General features: G+C 38.5%; 1 protein-coding gene across 2 annotated transcripts; it reads right to left on the bottom strand.

Moving 5' to 3' along the window:
• Positions 1-3,714: 3,714 nt before the first annotated feature.
• Positions 3,715-24,464, bottom strand: gspt1l (G1 to S phase transition 1, like). Of its 2 annotated transcripts, XM_084743401.1 has the most exons (14): positions 24,028-24,463; positions 21,705-21,749; positions 16,731-16,973; positions 14,878-14,911; positions 14,688-14,765; positions 14,300-14,480; positions 12,913-13,067; positions 10,531-10,671; positions 10,330-10,423; positions 9,020-9,100; positions 7,933-8,106; positions 6,946-7,035; positions 6,539-6,707; positions 3,715-4,394 (listed from the first exon to the last, which is right to left on the bottom strand). In XM_084743401.1, the coding sequence occupies exons 1-14, from the start codon at positions 24,218-24,220 to the stop codon at positions 4,342-4,344; spliced, it is 1,731 nt and encodes a 576-aa protein (XP_084599527.1). In that variant the 5' UTR covers positions 24,221-24,463; the 3' UTR covers positions 3,715-4,341. The 2 variants fall into 2 exon arrangements, with proteins under 2 accessions (XP_084599527.1, XP_084599528.1); XM_084743402.1 differs by lacking the exon at positions 21,705-21,749 and having other exon boundaries at positions 24,028-24,464.

Here is a 24,464-nt window from a genome sequence, read left to right as displayed (position 1 = left end):
CTAGTGGGGGTGCAGGAAACACAATCAGAAAGTGTTTCTGAAGTTTGATCACCCGTGCGCAAAATTATGCACGGGGCTACAGCCAGCAGGCTCTGACAGAAACACACGGACCTTCTTCTGCCTGGGTCCGACTGCTCTCATGGTCAGATATAAGTTCTTGTTCATTTTGTTTGTCATAGATCATAATTGTTTAATCCTTGTTTTCTGGATCCTAATAAGCTGCTCCAGCTGTCATGTGACTGACGTTAAAGACGATCTGACAGCTGTGACCCCGTCTCGTGCGCACTTTGCGGGTCTGTTGAGATTCATTAGGCTTTATAATTATAAGAATAATTCCTTGTTCCTTATTATTGTGAATAATTTTAGACATACACGCGCGCATGCTGTTGAACATAAATGAAAAGTGTTTTGTGATTGTGGAGATGTGCGCGCGCCTCAGCCAAGCGCGAGCCTTCGTTTTGGCTTCATTCTCAGACCTCCAGTCCGTGGCCTCAGACCAGGCGCAATTTAACCCGGACACATTAAACCCAACGAAAAGCTTGTGAGAAAAGATGTTTTCAGTCTATTTTTATTGGTGAAAGTGGGATAGATCCAACATGATCATTATCATCATATTTTTACTGCATGTACAGTAAAATGTTTTTACTGTAACATTTTACAGGTGGTATATAAAAAATATATATAAGATAAAAAAAAAACCAAGATATTAAGGTATGAAACAATACTACTACTACTACTACTACTACTAATAATAATAATAATAATAATAATAATAATAATAACACATTACAATAATAAATAATAATAACACTTACCGAGTATATAAAAACGTCCTTGTAAAAATGTTCTTATCTCTAAGTGAAGGAGTGTTATAGTAATTATCAATCAATTAAAGGTGTAACAAATTAATAGCAAATTAATAACAAATTAATTGTTTATAAACCCACAATTTTCGTCCACTGAATAATATGAATAAAAAAGCTTCAATCTCTTGTAACATCACTGTGATCTGGTTTTCCAAACAGTTGACTTTGATATTTTGGTCCATGGCTATTTGCTGTAACATAAGAGCTGAGAAAAATCGTTTATCTTGCCAAAAGTTTGGCGATTTTGGTCTTGAAATAAACTCACCTATATTTACTTTTCATGAACTTGAATTTTTGAGTTTTAGACTTCCAAAGAATTCTGTATTTCAAACATTTTTCTCACAATTTATCATTATTTGGGTCCTTGAATGTTAAAGGGTTGCAATCACCCATTATTTATTTTTTCAATATCTTTCACTTGAATTAGTTTGCAAACAATTTCTGAAATACAATTATGTTTTTTTTTGTTGTTGTTTGTTTGTTTTTCCAAACCTCAAAGTTTCATGATTATAAGGCCAGCTAGATGCACTAGATTTTGGTGCCTCCCCCTACAGGGAGGTTTGACAACAGCCAATCACAACACAGGGATTTCACACCAGCCAGTCAGAGCACAGTTGAGTTTTCAATAGTCAATAACAACACAGGAGAGTTTTACAAAAGGGGGGGGGGGGGGGGGGGGGTGGGTTGCAACAGCCAATCACAACCCAGGGGAAATTTTACAACAGCTCACAGCACAGGTGTTTTTTTTCACAGCAGCCAATGACAGCACAGTTACATTACCTTAATATCGTGATAGTTGAATTTCGTTACTGCTTAATTTTTAACAGATAATTCATAGCTGTATCAGAATACATTTTTAAAGTAACCCTCCCTACCCTGTTTAAATGAGACATCACTGACCAATAATTGATTCTGAAAATTGTGCACAAAAGAACCAAAATGGTTGGGTTTTACAGTTATACCATTATCTGACTGAAACATTTTTCTCAAAATATTTTGCTAAAAGTGTGGCTTTTTTTTCTCTTTACTTGTAAATCATATAAAAACCTTGGGTTGCGTAATGTTCCACTTGCACTGGTTAGTGAAAATAGAATGAAGGAATGCACAGAGTGTGAGGTGTCCTGGGGTCAACAGGAGCCCTGTACAGATTGATTCAGGTGTGGTGATCAGCTGTGATCACCTGTGTGGAGAAGCAGATTTAAATTTGAGTCCTTTATCATTTTAGCAAAATCTAAAGTAAATGTAATTCCTAAAATAATACCCCTTTAAATTAAAATATAATCCAGTTGTATTTCAATCAAAAGTTATATTGAATTTCATGCTTACTGTAGCAGTGAGCAGTGCAGAGACGCCACCTGCTGGTGATTTTTATCTCCATCACTCACATATTCAAACACCTTCAATTATCTTGACTGTTGCTCAGCCTAACACACAAGTAACAGCAGGTGCTCTATGTATGGCCACACAGACGCTGGATTTTTGAGGACCATTCTGAAAGTTTAAAATAATATTTCTTTTGCTTGAATACACATTTTTTTAACTGGTCTTTAAAGAATTGGATCCAAGATATTCTGTGGACATTTTACAGTGTAAAAATGAACTGGTCAGTGGCCTCTGATGGACAAACTACAGCTGTGACAGAGTAAACCTTGACCCAGGTTCTTCCTTTAATAACGCACTTAAAAGTCGGGTTTTACTTTGTTTCGTTCACATATAAGTTAATTATTCTGAGAAGGTTCTAGGGGTCTTGGCTATTGTGGCCACAGGTGGTCATATTGACCAACCGGAAATTGCAACTGTTACATTGTTACTTTTTGCACATTTGGAAATATATCATTGTTACTGTCAATAAAACTTCATAAGTGGTTTCGATTTCAAATTTCCTGACATTAAAAGACAAATATTTAATTACACTCAATTATATATAAAGTAGGGGAGACCAGGGACGGTTGTAACATTTTTTGTCTCAGTACCTATACTGCATTTTTTGAAAGCTCTTTAATTAAGTTAAAAAAAAAAAAAATGTACTTATTTACATACTACGTGCTTACTACAAATAACAATGTTTCCAAGTTTTTGGGGTTTTATTTTTGTACTTGTTCCCAGTCTTTTCCGATATGCTATTATTATATTTTGTGATATTCTTGGTGGAAATTTGTCATTATTTATGTTAAAACACCCAAGGAGTTCTGAAGGCCCAAACAAGTCTGAGATGTCCTTTAGGACCTTTTCAATGACCACAAAAATCTTTTAGAGTTCAGAGGGGTCCTTTAAGAGATTTTGTGGTCATTGAAGAGGTTCTAAAGTTCCTTAAGAAGAATCTAGGGGTCATTTCGTATATTCTAGTGGTTACTGGGGAGGTTCTAAAATACTTTGGGGAGTTTTGGTGGCAGGTCAGGGAGTTCAAGAGGTCCTCTGGGAAGGTTTGGGGGTATTTTAATCAGTTCTAGTGTACTCTATGAGTTTTGACACTCATGGAGGAGGTTCTAGGTATCCTTTTTTACGTCATTTAGGTTTGAGTGGTATGCCCAGGGGTGTAGTAGTCAGTGAGGAGGATCTAGAGTACCTTAGGCCAATTCTGTTCCCAAACATATCTTAGGGATTTCTGAGGTGACATACAGTTTTGACTGATACGTCTGTGATAATCCCATATCAATTATAGGTGCAACCAATCAGCTGTAACAGTATGGATGTTATGAATGCCTGGTCTAAGAGTGAAATTCTTCAACTTTACTGAATTTAAAATGAATCACTTGTCAGGAGTTCCACGTAACCAAACAGTGCTTTGTGAACTTTGTGAAATATGAATCCAAACAATAGAATGTGCTCTGAAAATGAACACACTTCGTTTTCCCAATTTATTATTTTATTGTCATAGTTGTTTGCTTTAATAACATTTGAACACGCTCAAGCACACTGCCAGAACGCCACATGAGAAACCAAAAAGTGGGTAAAAGCAAAGGGAGACATGTACACCCAAGATAAACATTTTGGTTTCAACTTGTTAAGTTCTTTCAAACAATTTCTTTTTGCAATTTTAACTTCTGAAAATCATTTTCTATATTCCAAGCAAAACCCTGGTCCACATCTGTTTACAGATATAACTTCTGCCATTTGTCATTGTCATTTATGAAAGCAAAAACAAAAAAAATATCTGGAAGAAAAAAAACCATGTAATGATGAGTAGACCAGAGTAGGGAGGTGGGGAGAGGTGGAGGGAGGGTTAACCCAGAAATGGCATAGCTGAGCTCTCAATATGAGAAAGCTGACTCGTGTGGACTTCATCTTGGTTTGTCATTTTGCTTAAAAACAGGTTTTTCTTTTTCACATGAGTTTTTTTTCTGAAGCTGATCTTCGGCACGCAGAAGGGGGGCGTGACAGGGAGGTGCCGTCACCGCTGACAACAGTGTGGGCGGGTTATGACCGAGCTCCGCCCGCTCCTTCTCACCAGGACTCTCAGGCAGCTTTGTCTTCTTCAGTCCCGCTCAGCGACCAGCTTCAGCACCTTACCGATGGCGATGGTCTTACCTGAAACGCACACAAACACAAAGCAACCATCACGTTTCTGTCTCAGATTCACCTAAACTGTCGCTTAACAAGGGAGGGGGCTCAAGAGCATTTTACTGAACTCAAATCAGTAACAAATTCAAATCCTTTCAAGTTCCTTATGAAATTGAAAAAACATTTGTAAGTAGTTAAAGCCAAAATAATTCAAACTCAAAGGTCTCTGTAGAGCTGCAACAGTTAATCAATTATTAAATAAATCAGCAATTTATTGGTTGTTTGTTTGTTTTTTTTAAAGAAAAAAGTCCAATTCTCTTGATTTCAGCTTCTTAATGATATGAGGCAGTGTTTAACTGGGAGATTCTTAAAGTGATGCGAGGAGATCAGCTGATCAGTTCTCTAGAGAAGAGTCACCACTCTGTTGGCCTCTGATGAACAACAAAAACAGAGCACTGGCAGTGGTACAGTGGGTGTTACAGAGTGATGCCTCTTGTCACACAAACGATCTTTGTGTGAATACAGACACCAGCTGCAGGGAACCCGTTAACCAGAGAACAGACAAACTTTTCATTGACTACGTTTACATGCACACTCATTTTCCATTATTATGAATATTACAATATCACATAAGTTGTACAGATTTGGGTCATGTTGACAGAAAATATTCCATTTGAATATTCTGAAATAGGCCTTATTCTGTATGAAGTATTTTCCAATGAAGATGTGGGACATGCAGATATTATTCAGGACACTGACACGTTTACAGTGCAGTCAGAATGTGCCTCTCATTTGGGGCTTTTACCACAGTTTGTTAAACATGGTCTCCTGCCCATTTACAATCAGCTTTGTAGGTTGTAAACAAGTTAACTAGTAAACAGTTTGCAAGGCTGATTTAAAGATGATGCACTTCAGAAAAGCTCACATTTCTGGGTGGAAGGAGAAACACACCCTATTTTGAAGATCATGAAAAGCCAGGATATGAACAGGTTTTTGGATTTGTACAAATTAAAGCTGCAATGATTAATTGATTATTAATTGATTATTAATTTACTACTGAACTAATTGCCAACTACTTCAGTCCGTTTTTAATAAAAAAAAAACAAATCCAAATTTTCTGATCACAGCCTCTTTAAAGTAAGCATTTTCTGGTTTCTTTACTCCTCCAGGACAGAAAACTGAATATTTTAAGTTTGTGGACAAAACAAGACATTTGAAGACATCACCTTGGACTTTGGAAAACAAATATTAAACATTTTTCACAATTTTCTGATATTTTAAGGACCAAACAACTAACTGATTAATCAAGACAATAATCAACAGATTAATTGATAATGAAAATAATTCTTAGTTGCAGCTTTAGCACAAACATAAAATATTTATTACATACATCATTACATTAGACGCACGATATGCAAGGTCTGCTGCTGGGGGTCTTTCACATAAAACAATAACAAAACATGCAGTTTGTTGACGACATGAGGTAGTGTGGAACCGTGGGAGTCTTCATTGTTTAAGAACCACCACTGAAGAGGAACATGTATTTGACATGACTAAGGCAAATATTATGTTCATGGACAAGGTAATGTATTAAAGTTTAGTTCATGTTATGTTTAGTCGAGTTCACAGACTTCCTTCCTCACTTTCTGATTTTCCTGGGAGTTATAACAACTAGCAGCTAGAAAGAAACGCACCATTACCTTGAGTAAATGGTGGATTTCTCTATTTTGAACATCGTTGGAAAGATTTGGCTAATGCAAGTACACAAGCCAACTGAATATATGACGTAGGTCAAATTATTTTTAGACATTTGAAAGCAGAAATGTTACATATCATAGCTTTTAATAAGGGTATGCATGGCTGTATGTGAACAGGAATATTATTGAAATGTCAATTTTCATTAGCCATGTAAACAGCTTAGTATGAATATTGTCTTTTTCAGAATAAGGACAAAAAGTTAAACATTAAGTGTTTAAATGTGATCAGTCATACAAAGCTTTGGTAATAAAAATAGTGAGAAGATAAAGGTTTTATGAGATTTGTTAACATACAAGTTTAATGAATCAGTATTTGCTGAGTGGGAACAAGCACAAAAATGGAACATATTATTGGAATTTCTCTCATTTTATTTGAGTATACATGAATGTTGAATGTGTGTGTAGAAGATTCACCTTCGTCCCGTAAGGTAAACCGTCCCATCTGAGGAAACTCTTTAAAGGTCTCGAGGCAAATGGTTCCTGCCGTGCGCAGACGGGCGATGCAGACCTGGTCCTGTTTGACAAATCGTGGTCGTGTCTTACTCTTCTCTCCTGTCTTCTTGTCTACCAGACAGATTAAGGCCTGCAAACAAGGGAAAACACAGTTACACAGGTATAATACAATCATCAAAAACATCTGTCTGGTACCTTATCTGTTAAACCAAAAGGCGTTACAATAAAGAGCAACAAGCTGCATTTGTTCAGATGTCTTGGAACAACATTATTCTGACTCTTCAGCAGTTTCAATTAATTGCTGTGTATTTGTTTTTATGGAAGCCTCATTGTAACACGTTACGTTAACACTTGAGTTGAAGTCTTACCGTAATTTGCACTTCTTCAATGCAAGTGTGAATGTGAAGGACTGCGTTGTAACCTGGACAGATGATGGATTTGTGTTCAATGATGACAATCTGTGAGGAGAAGAGTGACAGTGATTATGAGAACTCCCAAAGCTCCGGCTCATTTCTCAAACTACTCTATTAGTCTGAGAAAGCATTACAGCTGCAGTTTGCTCAAAGCAGGGCTGTGCGGTTGTTTGTCATCTTTAAAAGGTTGGTCCTCAGAAGAAAAGTTTTGGAAACACTGGTTTAGACCTTTTCTCAAGACTGAGCAGGTTTGGCAGATTATGTTTTGACTGACATCTCCCTCACTCAGGAGTATAGGCACAGAAGCTAAGCAATGTACTGCTGTGGTCAGGTTCTTTTCTGACTAAAAATTGACTGACTCAAAGGGACTAAGTGGGAGCAGAGAGGTTTTGTTGCATCCGTTTCAGTGAGACAACCAATGTGGATGTTTTACGATTGGTTTGCAGAATTAACAGCAATAATGTCTCCGTTATGCTGAGACATGCCCAATTCAAACCCAATAGACAGAAACTTCAGTGACAATATTTTGAAAGCCAATTCCTACTATTTAGATTTTAATTATTAAGTTAATAAGAACCTAAATGACAGTTAGATTGCTACTGTGGATTGTAACAACTTTAACACAGTCACATGTGATGGTTGAAGTACCTGTCTGACCTGGGTGCACTGTTGCTGGAAAGTGAATCCAGGTCTGTGCGTTGGTGTGTGACCCGAGCACTCTGGCAGTTTTAACTCTAACTTAGACATATGTTTATCAAAAATGTATTAATGAAAGCCTGAAAGTGAACTTCAATCACAGTTCATGTATTATACAAAATTAATCTGAATCCTGATTGCTGTGGTGCAGCTGTGTACGATGGTTGCTGGTTGGGACCACAGGGAAATCTAGTTCCTATAATGCCAGTCAGCTGTGGCTCAGGGCTGCTGCTGCGTGATACTGACCTGGGCGTCGAAGGTGCGCCCTGAGTGGCAGAGGTTCTCAGCATTACACAGGATGAAGCCGGGCAGGATCTCCTCCTCCTCAATGCCCTTCAGCCGCAGCTTGAGGTTTTCACCCGGCCCGGCATCGTCTGTCTCCATGTCATCTGACAGGAGGCTCAACACCTCCACCACATGCTGCATGAGGACAGACAAGTAGAGACACATGAATATAACAAGTTGAAGATGCAGGTCTATGGAGTTGAAAACAGGGCAGAAGAATTCAGTTGCTTCCAGTGTGTACCATTTTTATGGTACCTAGCATGTATGTGCATGTTTTTAAAATGCATGAAAACCTGTCAACAAGAAACAGACCCTTTTCCCATTGCCAGTGGACCTGTTTGCCTTTGTTTTTTTCTGTTGTGTCACTGTAAAGCTAAGACACAATTTGTGTGTGCATGAGAGCAGGCTTTAAAGTGTCTGTGTGCAGCTCTCAGTGGTTTGAAGTTCAGTTGACCTTTTGGATATAAAATGTCATCACCTCATCATTTTATCCTACAAGACATGTGTGTGAAATTCTGTCATAATTAGTGTAGTGTATGAATTATAAAGTTCTAGCCAAAAATTATTTTGTGAGGCCACAGTGACCAAAACTTAATCGCTTCATCCTTGAGTCTAACCGCAAATAGAAATGAGTGCACTACAAGACAAAAATGTTAATATTTCTGCATGTGAATGCAATAGAGACTTCATTTTTCTTAAGTTTGTCTCCTGAGGCCTTGGGCTACAGGGGTGAAGACTCCAAACACTAGTACATAGTTTCTTGTTTTGACAAATGAATACATTTGTATAAATTTCAATCATGTGGCATTATAGTAAAATACATATTCAAATATCCCAGGTTGCACTCAAAAAATTGTATTAGTTACTTGCCTGCATCTTACAGTACTGAATGTATACAGTTCTTTAAATAATAAGACATTTAAGGTACTGGTATATTTTAGAAAGTAGCCTAGTCCATTTAGATATTTGCATTTTAAAGATAACTATATAGTTTAAATGTCTGCTCTCTCCCTTGCTGATGGAAGAAAAGGCTTGTGGGATATCTTACCCTGTTTGGCATCATGACCAGCTGCTGTGCTTTACTGATGGAGCCTGACTCCAGTTTTCCCAAAATCACAGTGCCCATGTCCTGATGAGATAGAATGAAGTGTTAGAGAGCAGAAGAGACAAGAACCATGTGTTTGCATCAACCAATCACAGACAGGATGCATCTGTTGTTTCACCACGGAAACTCAACTCCTGTTTTCAGTGTATACATGTTTGAGTCTGGCAGGTGCAGGGGATGACTTCAGTCAATGACACACACACCAAGCTGTTCACAGTGTGAAAACAAACTAAGTGTGTCAGTTCAGAGAAAGGACTGATTTTGTACATCTATCAATATGCATTTTCACGCTTCTCCAAGACCTTACAGCTGTGGTAAATTACATTTATAACACATCTATATGCTCTAAATGTGTAAAAATCATGTTACTATGCTATAAACAACCAAGATCATGTTTCATGACAGAAACAAAGTTTCATTTATCAAAATGTGTCAACTGTCTATAAGTAAGCTTGGCATCCTATTAGAGCAATCATACAACAATCATTACAGGACGAACTTGAAGAAGAGGTCCAAACATGTTTGGACAAGATTGTGACAGGATTAATTGAACGATTCAGTTTTGAGTCTTTTTTTTTTTTAAAGAAAACAAATGTCCAAATTCTCTGATTTCAACTGTTATGAAAATAATGCAATTATATATTATTTAAAATTTTATAATCCAAAATTCAAGCACTTTTCAAATATTGAAAACACTACATTAAAATCCAAGCATTTTAAAGGATTCCCAGCATCTGTAAGAACCCTGTCATTAGAGCTGCTAATATTCCAAAATGTATTATGGATGTGTTGGCTTGGAATTGTTGAAATTGACAGCTGCTATTACCAGTACTGATTAGATGTTAAAAGGGCTTGCAATGAACTCACTCAACTCTCAACACAGTTCACATTCTGGTATCAAAACACCAACAGTGAGCTGGATCAGGGAGTCAATCTTTAACAAACAGGGCACTAATTTTAGAAACTAAACCTGTTGACTGATAACAGTAATACATGGTTCTCCAACAATGACTGACACACCTGTGGGTGCTTTCAGCCCCCGTCTCCACTGACCAGGCATTCTAAAGCCTCCCAACCACCAACAGTTATCCAAATGTATAGCTCTACACTTTTTGAATGTATACTTGTATGTTGAAAATATTTCACCTAAACAAAGCTGAAATGTTTCTGGACATGCTTGAAAGCAGTTAGCTGAAACTAAATGCGTTTATGGGCTTTGATATAAATAAACAAATCAAACTGGGGATTCTTACCTTGTATTTGTCTACGATGGGCAATCTGACGGGACCATCGCTTGATCTGTTGAAATTTGGCAAACTGTCCAAGTGTGGAATGAAAGGTAAACCTCTGAAACAACATCAAATATGGACAGCAGTTAGTAAAGATGGATGAACAAGAACAATCATTTCAGTCTAAGCAGTAGCCGTAGTGACAGTAGAGAGTTGATGACTCACGTGTACCAGGAGCACATGTCAGTGGGCTCCTTCAGGTTGGCTCCTGTCAGTCCGGAGCACGGCATGAAGTGAATGTCTTTCTTGGGATTGAAGCCCACCTTCTTCAAAAATGGCACTAGTTTCTCCTTACACTCCTCATACCTGAGTGGTCAACAACAGGAGAGATGTCAGCAACTTCAAACAAGAAATACAAACATTGCAGCAGACTTTTCAGATGTATAAAAATACAGTAAAGGTCTGAGGTCTTCACTGAGGTCTGCGTAGGACCATTTACATACATAAGCAGGACAGCATAGAATATGTCAATATAATGCGGTGCAATAAACCATCAACACACTAATAGCTGCCTCAAAAATGTCTAGAGAATGAATGACTGCAGTGTTTCCCATCAGTCATTTATTTGCCAGCCTGCCACAATATCAACATCGACCACCACAAAAAGATTTTCTGCATTTGAAGCTGTGTGTCCTTCTCCCAGTCATGTGTAGAAGGGAACCCTTGATTTGCAAAAAATCTTATAAGATTTGCTCTCATTCTTGCTGTTAAAAACCCTGCATTCCAAATTGCACTTATTTTTACTTGTACTGTAGAAGCCTTTACAAAGTACACACTGTTGTTTGCAGTATGCATACGATTGGGACTTGAACTTTGACCCTTGTGCTCATGCACCCATTACAAAGGATTGTTGGTCAGAATAGCCAAAATAGCATGCTGGCTTATATACTGCAAAACACAAGTAGATGCAGTCAGGCATCCTGTTACTTTTGACATACTGTGTATTGGAACTCTTTTTCTGGCATACTAAATAGTATGGTAGTATAGTTCCAAATCAGGGGGGCCCTTCTACACACAAGGGCTGTACAGTTAATCACAATATTGTCATAATGGCAATATGACTAAGTCCAACATCAAAGTCACAGAAGAAGAACCAAATCAGTTTTTTGAAAAAGGAAAAATGTGTGAGAAAACAGTATTACAATGATGTACTGTAGTGTCACAGAGATCTCTTGGCCCAAAGACATTGTTCTCCAGATGAAAGAAAATTTCCACTAATCATATGGCATGACGCAACTACAATTTCAGTCAAAATAAATGCAATCTGACTTTGTTTTTTTTTACCATATTGTGCAGTCCTACTACACACCATCCTCTCTCACTCTCACAAACACATGACAGTGATCCTGTCTGTGAAGAGCATGATGTTACACACTTGCAGTGTTTCCTACACTGACGACATTTTTGACTTTTTTAAATGACTCCATCCTTGAAATCACACATTCTGCAGAGAAACACACAGGTCTGCTGTTTAATTGTGTTATGCTTGGTTTGTAAAAGCTTGTAAGTGCACCTGGTGTTGCATGTCATTCACTACCACACTGGTTTCAATTGTTTTGAACAGGCTCCATTATCAACAGCAAGTCCCTTGCACATGTGTTGTGTTGTTTTTTGTTTTTTTTTGGACAACTTTATAAAAGACCCTACTGACGAAAAACAAATCAACAGATAAGACACACAGAGAGAAACAGAGAAACAGGACGAGCTGCAGTGTGTGTGCAATAATGTGTGTAGAGAGAACAGAACTAAAGAGAAAGGCAAGGTGAACAGATCAAAGTAGATTATGACTAAATAGTAACATAAGGTGGAGAATTAAGTAGAAATTAAATGGTGAAATAAGCTACTAGAAGAAAGTTCTCTTTGAAATATTTATAATAGACAAATAAACCTGACATACATACACCCCCCCCCCAGTCCCTGCTCTTCCACAGTTTCACTGTCATTCAGTAGGAAACACTGTGTATTTGTCTGTTGTGTCAGGAGGTGGAGAGGTCAGGTGGGGAGTTTGAACAGAACACTAGTCTAGGTATGTTGTGTGATACAGATCAGAGATTGTTCCAGTATAGACTGGATTTCAGTTGCTGTGTGACAAAGTGCATGTTAACCAGTATGTGTTTATAAGACACATGTGGGACTGTTTGCTGTGGCCCTCTGGGGAAGCTTTAAAAGACACGCTCTGTGGTCAAAGACCAGTTTTCCCTTCAGCTCAAAAGTCTCGGAATATTACAGTCATATGTTCAGCTCTGGACAGTGGCTACTGTAGACTCACAGGAGGCTCCTGTGTCGTAAGTTGGCTTTATTTTGAGTATAAAGATGCATTATTAAGTTTAATGACCTTTCATTTCATTCTGCACTGCTGTCAGTGATATAACATAGAAACTGGGTTTCTTGCATACATGATGTTCAAGAAATTAAGATTACTACAGAACGCTGTCTGTCATGGAGGAACAGAGAAGCCCAGCCTTTTATTATGGTGACTTTCATTAGTACGTAACATGAATGAATGAATTTTGCATGCCATTTAATCAGTAATATCCATCTACTCACCTCTCCAGGCTCCAGTTGACTGTTGGATCATCCATTTTATTCACCAGAACTATGAGGTGCTTGACACCAGCTGTTTTGGCCAACATGGCATGCTCCCGCGTCTGTCCACCCTTCTCAAAACCAGTTTCAAACTCACCTTTCCTGGCAGAGATCACCTGAGGGCCAACACATTCATTTAGTAAGCGGTTTTGTTTACAAGTGCTATGAAAACATAAAAGGCTAAAAAAGGTGATTCCTTGCTGTTACTAACAAGAAAACTGTTTAACCTATACAGATGTCACAGGTTATACAAAGAGGGTTGTTTGTGGCCATTTAATAACAAAGATCAAGAAAGAAAGAATCAAACTATTAAACTCATGATTATAGATTTATTGTCATTAAAAGTAATTTTTATGCAATAATGGCAGGAAATACCATTTTTAGCCTCTCAAATATGGAGATGTCCAGTTTTGTCCATTTATTGTCATATTATACTGGATATCTTTTTGGTTTTTGGTTTGAACCCTAGATTAAACATGACAATTAACTTAAGTCTTATTTGATAAGTGATAATAAATAAAATAAATAGACATTGACATTGACATTTCTGGGGCTGATCACGGATTGCTGGAAGCAGTATTTTGCGATCACAATCACAGGGTGGTGTAAGAAAAATGCTTTCTATTTATCATGCAGAATTATTTAACTGTTCTGAGTTTAAGTATAAAACAACTTAAAAATGATAACAGAGGTACTTGGGGTCCTGTTGTGCATGAATTTGGTGGAGCTTGCTACTAATCTGATATGATTTTTTGATAGAACTTTTCAAATCTGCCAGTGTAAAAGTGATTTGGATATTGTTATGATTTTAGTAACTAAATATTAAAAATACTGTGGTAAAAGAATGAGAAAGTAATGACAGATGTAGGTCTCTGTATTTCAAAAGTGGAAAATAAGAAGAAACTAGAAAACTTTACCATTTAAACAACCCTCAAGGTCATTCCTGTTTAGATTTCTGAGTTCATGAGGTGCACCTGAATGCAGCATGAAAAATCTACCTGCATTTTGTACTTGGGTGGCAATTGTGGACCATGGCGCTTCGGCACCTGATTGGCCTTTTATAGACACCACCAATCAAACCATACTGGTCTATATCAATCGTGCCCTATCAATCGAAAGCACCCATAAATATCAGAGGATTTATTTTTAATGCTGTTGATGTTTAAAACCATTTGTTAACTATTATGTCTTCATGGTTCCTGCGATGTTGTGTAGATGGGCTGCGCACAGGGCTGTACTAAGGGACTTTCTGTTGATACCCAGACTGCTACTAGGTAGAAAAAAGCCAACTAGTTAAGTTTTGATCTGATGTTCCGTTTTGACAACACTGGTAATTTTCTGAACTCACCAGAACAGCCAAGTCTGCTTGTGATGCTCCTCCAATCATGTTGGGCACGAAGCTTTTGTGGCCTGGAGCGTCTAGGATGGTAAAGTGCTTTTTGTCTGTCTCGAAGTATGCTCGGCCCACCTCCACTGTCTTGCCTTTGTCCCTCTCCTCTTGGTTGGTGTCTAAGGCCCAAGACAGATACCTAGGAGACAAAAAAGTGAAATATTATTGTTGATTTTGTCATTACTGGGAAATATACACCCACAGAGATTTATCTAATGATCCAAGCTAATATTGGCTCCACTAGGCACACAGACACATATGATTTCTGACCGTATTAAGAAAATGAAAAATCAAATCTTACAACTTAAGTGTCATCACTTTGAGACACAGTAGTGTGCATTCTCACCAGGTTTCCCGGTTCTTTTCCTTGGCTTCTCTCTCGTACTTCTCTAAGGTTCTCTTGTCTACCATGCCTGTTAGGTACCTGTTGGAAGAATAAACAAATGTACAACATGTCAGATGCCTGATGTGGTGAATGTAATTTCACTCAATATAAGGAAAGGCAGCAAAACAGAAAAAGGGAGACTGTTACTCACATGATTTGTCCTCCAATGGTGGACTTGCCAGCATCTGAAGAAGAAGCCCATAGAGCAGGTTTAGATGAGAAAACACTTTGACATGACTTTACTCTGTACAACCACTTTTTGATACTCTGGACCATATTTTATTATATTGTATTATCTGATACAATACCTGTTTACCCTACTATTTTAAATCAATATGGCCACAGTGAAAAGGGTCTATAGTGATGTTAGATTTGGTTCAGTAAGAGCTATGAAATATTACATCATCCAACTTTGCTCTGTGTATCCATATCTTGGAAAGAGGTCTAAGTGGGGTGAGCATCCCCCACGGCACATTTCACCGATATGCATGAAATTCAGCACACACCTATATCATGACAAGATGCACAAAAAAGTCTCTTGGACCCATCACCTAAACCCAACAGGAAGTGGGCCATTTTAAATTTCATGGTCAATTTTGGCGATTTCCACGCATTGTATTTTAACTCCTCCTACAGAATTCATCATAATGACTTCAAAATTGGTGCGTGCCATCTAGACTACTTTGTGATCATTAGTTATTAAAAGATTTAGCGCTCGCTAAAGGGTGTTGCCATGGCGTTGAATTTTGGTGTCTCGCCATGAAACACGAAATTGCTCTAACTTGTGGATAAATGCTCGGATCTGCACCAAACATCACACGTTTGATACGAGTCCTGCCATGAATAAATCTACATGACAGTCAGGAGACATTGTCATAGCGCCACCTAATGGAGACGGAGTGACAACGAAATCCTTCCTGCAGTGTCAAAAGGGTGCAAAAATCAACTCCTCGTCTACCTCGTGTCTGGTAATATTTCAATTAACTATTCAGCCCTAGAACTGCTTCTCTCCATGTGCCTTTTTTCTTTTTAACTGAATACTTCACTTAGCTTTGTCATTCCATACACATCCTTCAGTGTACTATATGGAGCTCTGTCTGGGCGGGAGCCACCATTAGTTTTTTTCCCCCCATGTATTTATTTTTGTTTAGGTTTTATATATTAACGCTATGCTCAACATTTATGGTTCTATTTGTTAAGCATAACAGGACCTTCAAAAAAATATTTGATCTAAAACAAACAAAAAAAAACCCTCAATTTTTGCTCACAGGACCTTAGCCCTTTTTACCCTCAGGTGTGAGGGTAAGAAACTACAGGTTATATGGACTTCTTTTTAAAATATGTAAAATTATTGTAAAATTATTGGTTTGCTTATCGTATCGGTCATGAGAAGAATAATTATTGCTTATTAGTATCAGCGGGGACAAAATCCATATCTTTATCACTAATGGAGCCCACACTAAAGGCACAAAAACAAGCAGAAAAACTTAAGTAATCTCCTTATCACTCTCAGTTTGTCCTTGTTTAATTTTGAGGGCACGCAGTAATTGGCTGTGCAACAAACCAACTACAGTCCAACCTGTACCTGACACCCAGGTTGACGAATACAGTATATGAATCAGGCTTCTACTCACTGGTGGAGACAGAGTCATTATGTTGTGTAAGAGTGGGTACCATGCTAACACCTAAACATAGTATATGTTAAGTGATAACAGGCTATAGTGCTAATGAGCGCACTGCAAATGTGTTGGGGGATACATCACTAATGATGACACAGTGTGAAAGTGTAATCTGCCAGCTGGTGACAGACACATCAGTGTCTGCACACTGAACAGCTGAATAGCCTGACCGACACAGAGCATTGTTTAAACGCTATGTTCTTTGCTATGATTTGCATGTGTGAGCAATCATAGAGACTAAAAATGCTTAAACTGGTGTTCGTGCTCCAGCTGTTTCAAGTATCATGCAGTAAATGACCTCCAACAGGCAGGTGTATGCACTGACCTACGTGTCCGATGAATACAACATTGATGTGTTCCTTCCTGGGGGCGTCTGGCTGTGTAGGTGGAACCTTGGGCACTGGTGCTTCCTCTTCCTCCTCCATCATCTCTGGAGCCATCTCCTCTGTTGTCGCTTGTGCCTCTGGCCCCCGGTCTCCGCCTCCTGGCTCCTCCTCGTTTGGCTCGGCCTCTTTCTGGTCCCATGGCTCCTCTGTGCTCATCTCTGTGTCACCGTTCTCAACGGGAGCTGCATATCCACAAACACAAACCACACATCATTCAGGGCTTTTTCGTTTTGACAAGCTACTTAGAAACAACTCAACTGGGTGAAATATAGACGTAGCTCATTTTTTAAAAATGCCAACAAAGCAGAAAGAGGTGAATATCAATCAGCAGCATATTTGAGCTTCCCCAGTTTTTCTTCACTTTCTGAGCCATCTTTGTCACAAAGACCTTGTTTACTGTAAACTGCTGAGATCAGTATTTGTCACAAAAGGAAATACAAGAAGCAAAGAAACTTGCAATAAAAGTATTTTTTCAGTAAAACTGAAATCCTTTAAGGTGCTGTAAACCAACAATAAATGCATGTTCTGAGTTTGTTACACCACAGAAACAACTACCCAGCCAAATTTGAATAATTTACAAAAAAATGGCTAAGTATATCAAATTTGGTCTCAAAATCACAAGAAAATGAGCAGTTTTCTGTTCTGAAACATTGGAGGTGTGTCCACTTTGCTGTTCCAGTGTCAAACACCGCTATGACCTGAATGTGACCTCAAACAAGGAGGCTCCATTTTGCAGCTTAATTGGACATGTCCATACATGTTTGAGCCACCAGAGTCAGAGGACAGAGACGGATGGAATTTTTTTTCTTCTGTGTCAGGTTTCTTGAACTAAGTGAGCTGAAGTGAACTGCTGGGCAGATCTGGACTGAAACAGTTGCTGAAGGTACGTTCATAACTGACCATTAGGAAGTGTAAGGCAGTGTTGTTTGTGTGTTGGTTTGCAGGGCTTATATAGTGTTGGGGCACCATGGTTCCGGCAGGCCGCCAAGCCATGTTTCAGGTCCGCTCAAAAACTTCTGAACACAGAAATTGTGAACAACAGTCTTCAAGTCAAACTCCAGAACTCATTACTACATAAATTTCAGTGTTTTTAACATTGTCAGCAACTTCATCCTAACGTGTATAATGTCCTTAGAAGAAAACCTCCCTTTTCATTCCCACTGCCTTTAAATAAAAGTGAGGAATAAAAAGGTAGGATCTGCAGGTTTTTAAGGGGGAAGCGTCTTTTACTGTTGATGGTCAAATTAAAGCACATCACCCAAAGGGTGCGCCTGACTAGATTTCACAGTTTGCATAAACATTCACTGGTGCACAAATCTCTGTGAAACAATGCCTATTGTATTGTAGGTGAAATATGTTTGACTCCATGCTTCTGCTTTGACAGAAGAACAGTCTGATAAACTTTCACATAACCATTATATGTAACAGTGATTGCCACCTTGGCGTGCCACGATTACCAGACAAGAAACACAAGAGAAACTTCAACAGGGAATGAGAAAGAAAGCCACCAGTGCTGTAAACAGTGCTTCTCTCTATGAAGGGCAGTGCTACAACATCACAGCAATGAACACTTAGCAGCAACAAAGGAGACAAAATGGGAAACAATGACAGTGCTCTGACATAGAGCCTCCTACACAGTTCAACAGTACCGCAGAGAACATATCTTGGTCCAGCATGTTAACAGTTATAGTTCTTCCAAATGTATTTAACTTAATTTAATTATATACATACATGTGTAGAGACAAAACCAGTAAAACAAGTTCTACATAAGACTGTGCAATAAGGTAAAAAAAAATCCACATTGTACATTATTATTTAACAGATTTTGCGATACAATTCATGATTAGTCAGAATGATCATTTTTTTAACCCACAATTTCCATTTTTACTGAAAAAGATGATATTTGTTATACCAAACAACTTTTCTAACATCTGGGAACAAGATATGTAGGCCAGGTCTGTACTTTAGTGCTGCAGAAATGCCCTGGTGTACAAATTTTGCTCTCCAGATTAGTGTTGTCAAAAAAATATCAATTTATTGATTCTGAATATTTTCAATGCTTTCAGTACAATTTTTTTTGCAGTATCGATAGTCCAATATCAGCCGCACTTTCGCACATCCGACACACACTGCTTCAGTAGCCACATAGCCGCGTCTCCCCTCACTTACTCAGTGTTGTCATTTTCTCTTCAATTGTCTCAGTTGTTATATCCATTGTTGTTAAAGTTATTTTTCAAACATTGTATTGAAATAAGAAATTCCAGTATCATTTTTTTCTGTGTAATGTAAAAATGGCTCCCACAAATCATGATACATAACCCATCTCAAATACCATTTTTGGGGCACCGAATCTTTCTGCTTTCATAGTCTCAAAAGTCAACTTGAGAAGTTTTGAGCAGTTGCACAGAGGCTGGCGCCTGTGTAACTGCATGTGTGAGGATGCTCTTCTGCTCACGCTCTGTGCACTTGCACCACATGCACGCACCTGGTATTTATGTGTGTGGGTTTTGAGACTAATAAAACACCATAGAGCTCCATTTCTTGCTCTCTTTCTTTCAGTGCAGCTAATGCAGTCTCTCCATCTTCAATTCAAAAGATTAATAAATAAAACAAATAAAAGCAATCTTCATTTGTTTTCGGCTTTGCTTTTAAACTGAATTAAAAAAAAACTAAACTCCTACCTTGTGTTTATCTTGGAGACCAATACATATTATCTATTCAATTCTGGCAACTCACGTACCCAGCTTGTCAAGTGGTAAGAAATAATTGGTTTTGATTATTTTGTTAATCACTTACTCGTTAAAGACATTTTAAATGCCAAATGGCAGAAAATGCTGTTTTCAGCCTCTCAGATATAGAATACAGATGTATCCACATCATGGAGTATGTTATATAGGCTGTAGACTTATCACATTCTGCTCTAGTGAAGCAAAAAGGGGTACATGATGTCGAGGCACTTGTCAAATATCCACCATGTTGACAATGTGTTCTTCTAATGAGAACAACCTCAAGACTCCAACTCCTGAAAATACACCTGCTTCTCCCAGACCTTCAGTCACAGACAGACCTGCCTCAGCTTCAGCACTCTACCATGAATTATACTTCTGTCAGCTTACTATTATAATTATGTTTGGAAGGACTGCTAGCGCTCACACTGACTAAATAAAAAAGATTTATTAATTTATTATAAATGAAACTAAGTGATGTTGCCTAATCAGCATTTGACTTCAAGTTTTTAGAAGCCTGATGAGGTGAAGCTATCTCATTATTCTACACAAAAAAGTCAAAGGCTAAAGAAAAATCAGCTCAAAATCCCTTCATGCCTTAACACAATTTTGTATTGACAGTGAAGTAGTATTCACTATTTTGTAATGTTTTAACCAAATATTTTACAGTCTCTCACTTTTGTGTACTTTATCATGTTTTATAAGCAGCATTAATATTGGGTAAAGCAACCAGCGACTGCATCAATAAACACAGGAGCTTTGTACACTACGTGACTGATCAGAGACAGGAGGAATCCCCTGACTGCTCTCCAAACTACGTTTTGTCACAAAAACAGGCTAAAAGTGACATTATACATTATACTGAAGCATCAATACACAACAAATTACTGTTGTGTTTGCATCACCAGATCCATAGGACCTGGAAATGGAGAGTCCACAGCAACCAATAAAGTAATTACAGTGAAGCCCTTTTCCTCTCTGTCTGTGCTTTACTAATAATTGTGTTAATTAACCGGGATATGAAGCATCCATAGCAAAAAATGATATAACACTAGTTCTTCCTCATTCCCTTCTCTCATTAAAAAAGTGTTATTTTATAAGCGGCTAACCTAGACAAGGTAGCCACACCTCAAATGTTCAGATCCAATCATTTTTCTGAGCTGCTTTTTCTTCTAACCATGTGACATGGTTTTCACTTAAGACCACAGTCACACATGCGCAAATTAAGGGGAGTGGCATTCACTTTCTAAGGCAAATGACACGCACACATCTTTATTACTGGTTGAGGCTGCGATTTTGTTGTCAAAGTACACCAAAGTTGTTCTCCATTCGAAGAAAGGCTGGTAATTTTGTGCATTTGTGACATCAGTGTAAAACAAATACTACAGCCATTTAAAGTGTCCTGATACTTTTTTTCCAATCACTGCAGGATGGACTGACACAAAAACAATGCTAGCACAGCTGCTGTGTGTACCGTCAAGCTTGATATAAGGTTATCGATTTTAGTATTATACTATTTTCAAACATTAACATTTGTGAAAGGGCAAAAAACACTGTTGCTGCACACCAATACATACTATATCTCTCATTGCAAGAATAAACATATTTCATAACGATCCCACTTCCCCAGTTCACAACTCAGCTTATTTTGAAAGGTGGGTTCTCTGCAAGCCACTCTGAAATGCTCCTGTTATCTCCCAGAAAACAAGGCCATGTCTGTTTTAAGTGATAATGAAACAGAGTGCCATTGAATGTGACAGAGCCAAGCTTCAGACAGTCTGAGACAAAACAAAAGATAAACTCACGCTATTCAGTCAGTTTGTGGTCAAACACTGAAAACACATCCTGTGTCAGATGAAGATACATAAAGCCAATACTGCTAATAGACTACAGTCGGGTGGAATAGGATTCCACATGGCTACTGTAACGTTGTTGGTTTGATTTTGATAAAGAAAACCTCTTTTTTTTTAAAAAAAAAGTCTTAAGGGGGGGTAGGGTGCTTTTAGGAAAATTGAACTTATATAATTGGGTCTCAGTAACTCATGATGTAAGAGTCACTATAGGCTTTGTTAATCCTGTTCAGTGTGGGCCTGTACATGTCAGGACAATGAGGCGAGCAGTAACAGCATGTATGTGACACATGGCGGCACAGAGGGAAACCCACTTATACACAGACGCCATACATACCAGCACTTTCTGACACCTCCATGGTGGATATGTTTTCAACAGCAACTGAAAAAGAAACAATGGTTCAGTTAATGTTTAAGTTAATCTGAAAGGAGTCTGACCTGTTCCCCTAGATACAGGCTTAGTTTAGTTAGAAGGACAGTGTGAGAATTTCTAAACTGGTTGTGAGTAAAACACAAAGCATGTTGTGTATTTATGTTAAACCGTTATATTCCATGAACAGATTTCACTGTGGCTTCAGAGATCACCTAAGCAAGGACTGACTGATTATTGGGTCAAATATTCAGCCTTTTTATGATTATCAGAATCAGTGTTTTTTTAATACGATCACCGAGAAGATCATTTAAAAATGCTCTATTCTGTCACCATTTTGTGGTCTCACTCAATATCCTGCCCACAACACTATCTGACTGTTTGAAAAGTTCTGTTTTAATTAAACATATGCTTAAACACATTTCAATTAAGTTTTGTGTTGGAGCTTGTGTGGCTCTAAATTTTGACAATGATTTTAACTTAGTCGATCCTAAGAAAATAAGCTGCCAATTATTTTTACAATTGATAAACTGTTTCAGTCATTTTTCAAGGAAATATGTCAAACACTTCCTTTTTCCAGCTTCTTCATTGTGGGGATGTGCTGCTTTTCTTTGTCATTTATGACAGTAAATGAATAGTCTTTGAATTTTGGGCAGTTGGTTGAACAAAAATTTGAAGATGTCACTTTGGGCTGTGGGAAATTGTGATGACCATTTGTCATGCTTTTTTGACATTTTATAGACTGAATGATTAATCATAAAAAAAATCTGCAAATAAATCATAGGGCTGAACAATATGTTGCTATCATTATCAGACTAGGAAAAGACAACACGGTAGACACAATATCGGCATTACAATAAGGTGATGTCATTTTCAGAACTCTACCGACTGTTCCAGCCTTGCTACTACAATATTGTCACAAGGCCTGGGCAATATAGCTGAAAAACATAATAGTGAAGTTCCATGTTGGTCGATATCAATAATTACTGAACTTGTAGGTCATGTTGTGTACTCCAATGGGTGGAAGTGGCTAAGGTGATAAAATAAGTTTGTTGTATTGTCGCTGAGCAATATAGACAAAATCAAATATCACTGTATTTTTCATCAAATACCTCAATATTGATATTGCAAAAATGTTGTAGAAATGACTATTGGTGATTTTATAAATGAACACAACGAGATTTTTGATAAATAATGATCAGTATTGTGGATATAATGACAAAGTGGGTAAAGGCAAATAATAGAACAGCTAGAACAGTATGGTAAGTTCAGAAAGTTACACCACTTCACTGTAATGCAGCCTTAATACAAAGGGAAAAACACGTACCATATCATGATGCCCAAAATTCATCCTAGTTTCACGTCATAATATGATTAAAAGTTGGAAAAAAAGACACAGGAAAAATGAAACCTATGGGTCAACTCCTGACCTTAAATCAAGGCTGGAAAAAGAGACGTTTTCAATAGTTTTTCATGTCAATACCCACATTTGCTGGAGCACAAACTTCCATTTGGTGGCACTGACTATGAATGTACATGTGTACATGAGTAATATGTGTAACAATGTCTGTCAGTCTCTTTACTGGAGTTGTGTGGATATGGGACGTGCTACCATGAAATTAAAATGTTTTCCTATGAGGACTGCCATCATGTTACTACAGCCCGAACCTCAGCCTGGTCTCTTGTCTAGCCTTCACGCGGTTTCCAATGACACATTTCGCTCCTCTCTTGACCAGCAGTGCGTCAGAACATCCACGTCACACCAAACTCTCACGTTCCCACTAATTTCTTCCCAATGACGAGCTTAGCTCTTATCAGCAGGTCAAGTTAGGCTGTTACAAAATGACAGCCTGCTATACTTCTTGTTTGGCTCCATTTACTGCTCAGAGTAGGCAGCTACTTAGCTTCCACTCTGCGACCCAGCCGCTCAAATGTGAAAACACAGCAGCTAATGTTAGCTAGCTACCGGCGGTCGGTAGTAACAGGCTAATGCCGGCTGGGTTGACGACTTAAAAGACAGTTATGACAGTGTTTAACAAGCTAACATCACCACTGTATGGCCGAATGCCTCGGCAACATTAATGGGGCTAAGTTCAGGCTACAGAGCTTCAGACATACCAGTTAAATAACCGCTACACTAAACAGCTAGCTTAGCTAGTTTGTCGCGCTTCAAGGAGCGCGTGTCTGTACAGTGGCTCGTGAGCTAGCAACTACCCAGCCCAAGCTCCTGTTAGCAACGAGCTAGCTACATGCTAGCTAACGTAGCGCCCCAACGTGACTGTGAACTCACCAGCGGAATCGACATTATCCGAGTGTGCTTTCATGGCAAAAGCCGGGACAAATTCGGCGGCGTTTACATTGGGCACGAACGGTTTAGCGTTCACGTTTAGGGTTGTGAACGCTGATTCAAGTTGTCCGTCGATTGTGGCCTCCACATCGTCCTCTTGTTCCCAGGAATCAGGGGCAGTGTCTCTCGGGTCCATCGTGGGTCTTGGATTTTCACTACTGTGAGATTTGAGCTACGCAGTTCTCGGTCTACGTAAGTGTCCGCCCAAAACCCGCCGCTAAGCTCACCCCGCAGAGGAACTGACCGCGTCCCAACTCTTAGCGTGATGTTTAGTCTCCGGTTCAGGTGAAAGAAAGCAGCCGGTTTCTGTCGGTGGGACGCCAGAGAGGATATTCGACTCAGCACTCCCAGAGACAGTCCGCGTGAGCTAATGCGTCCCG

The sequence above is a fragment of the Lutjanus erythropterus genome, chromosome 19 (assembly GCF_056507025.1).
Source record: "Lutjanus erythropterus isolate fLutEry1 chromosome 19, fLutEry1.hap2, whole genome shotgun sequence".
NCBI lineage: Eukaryota > Metazoa > Chordata > Actinopteri > Lutjaniformes > Lutjanidae > Lutjanus > Lutjanus erythropterus.
This window is presented reverse-complemented; position numbering and strand designations above follow the sequence as displayed.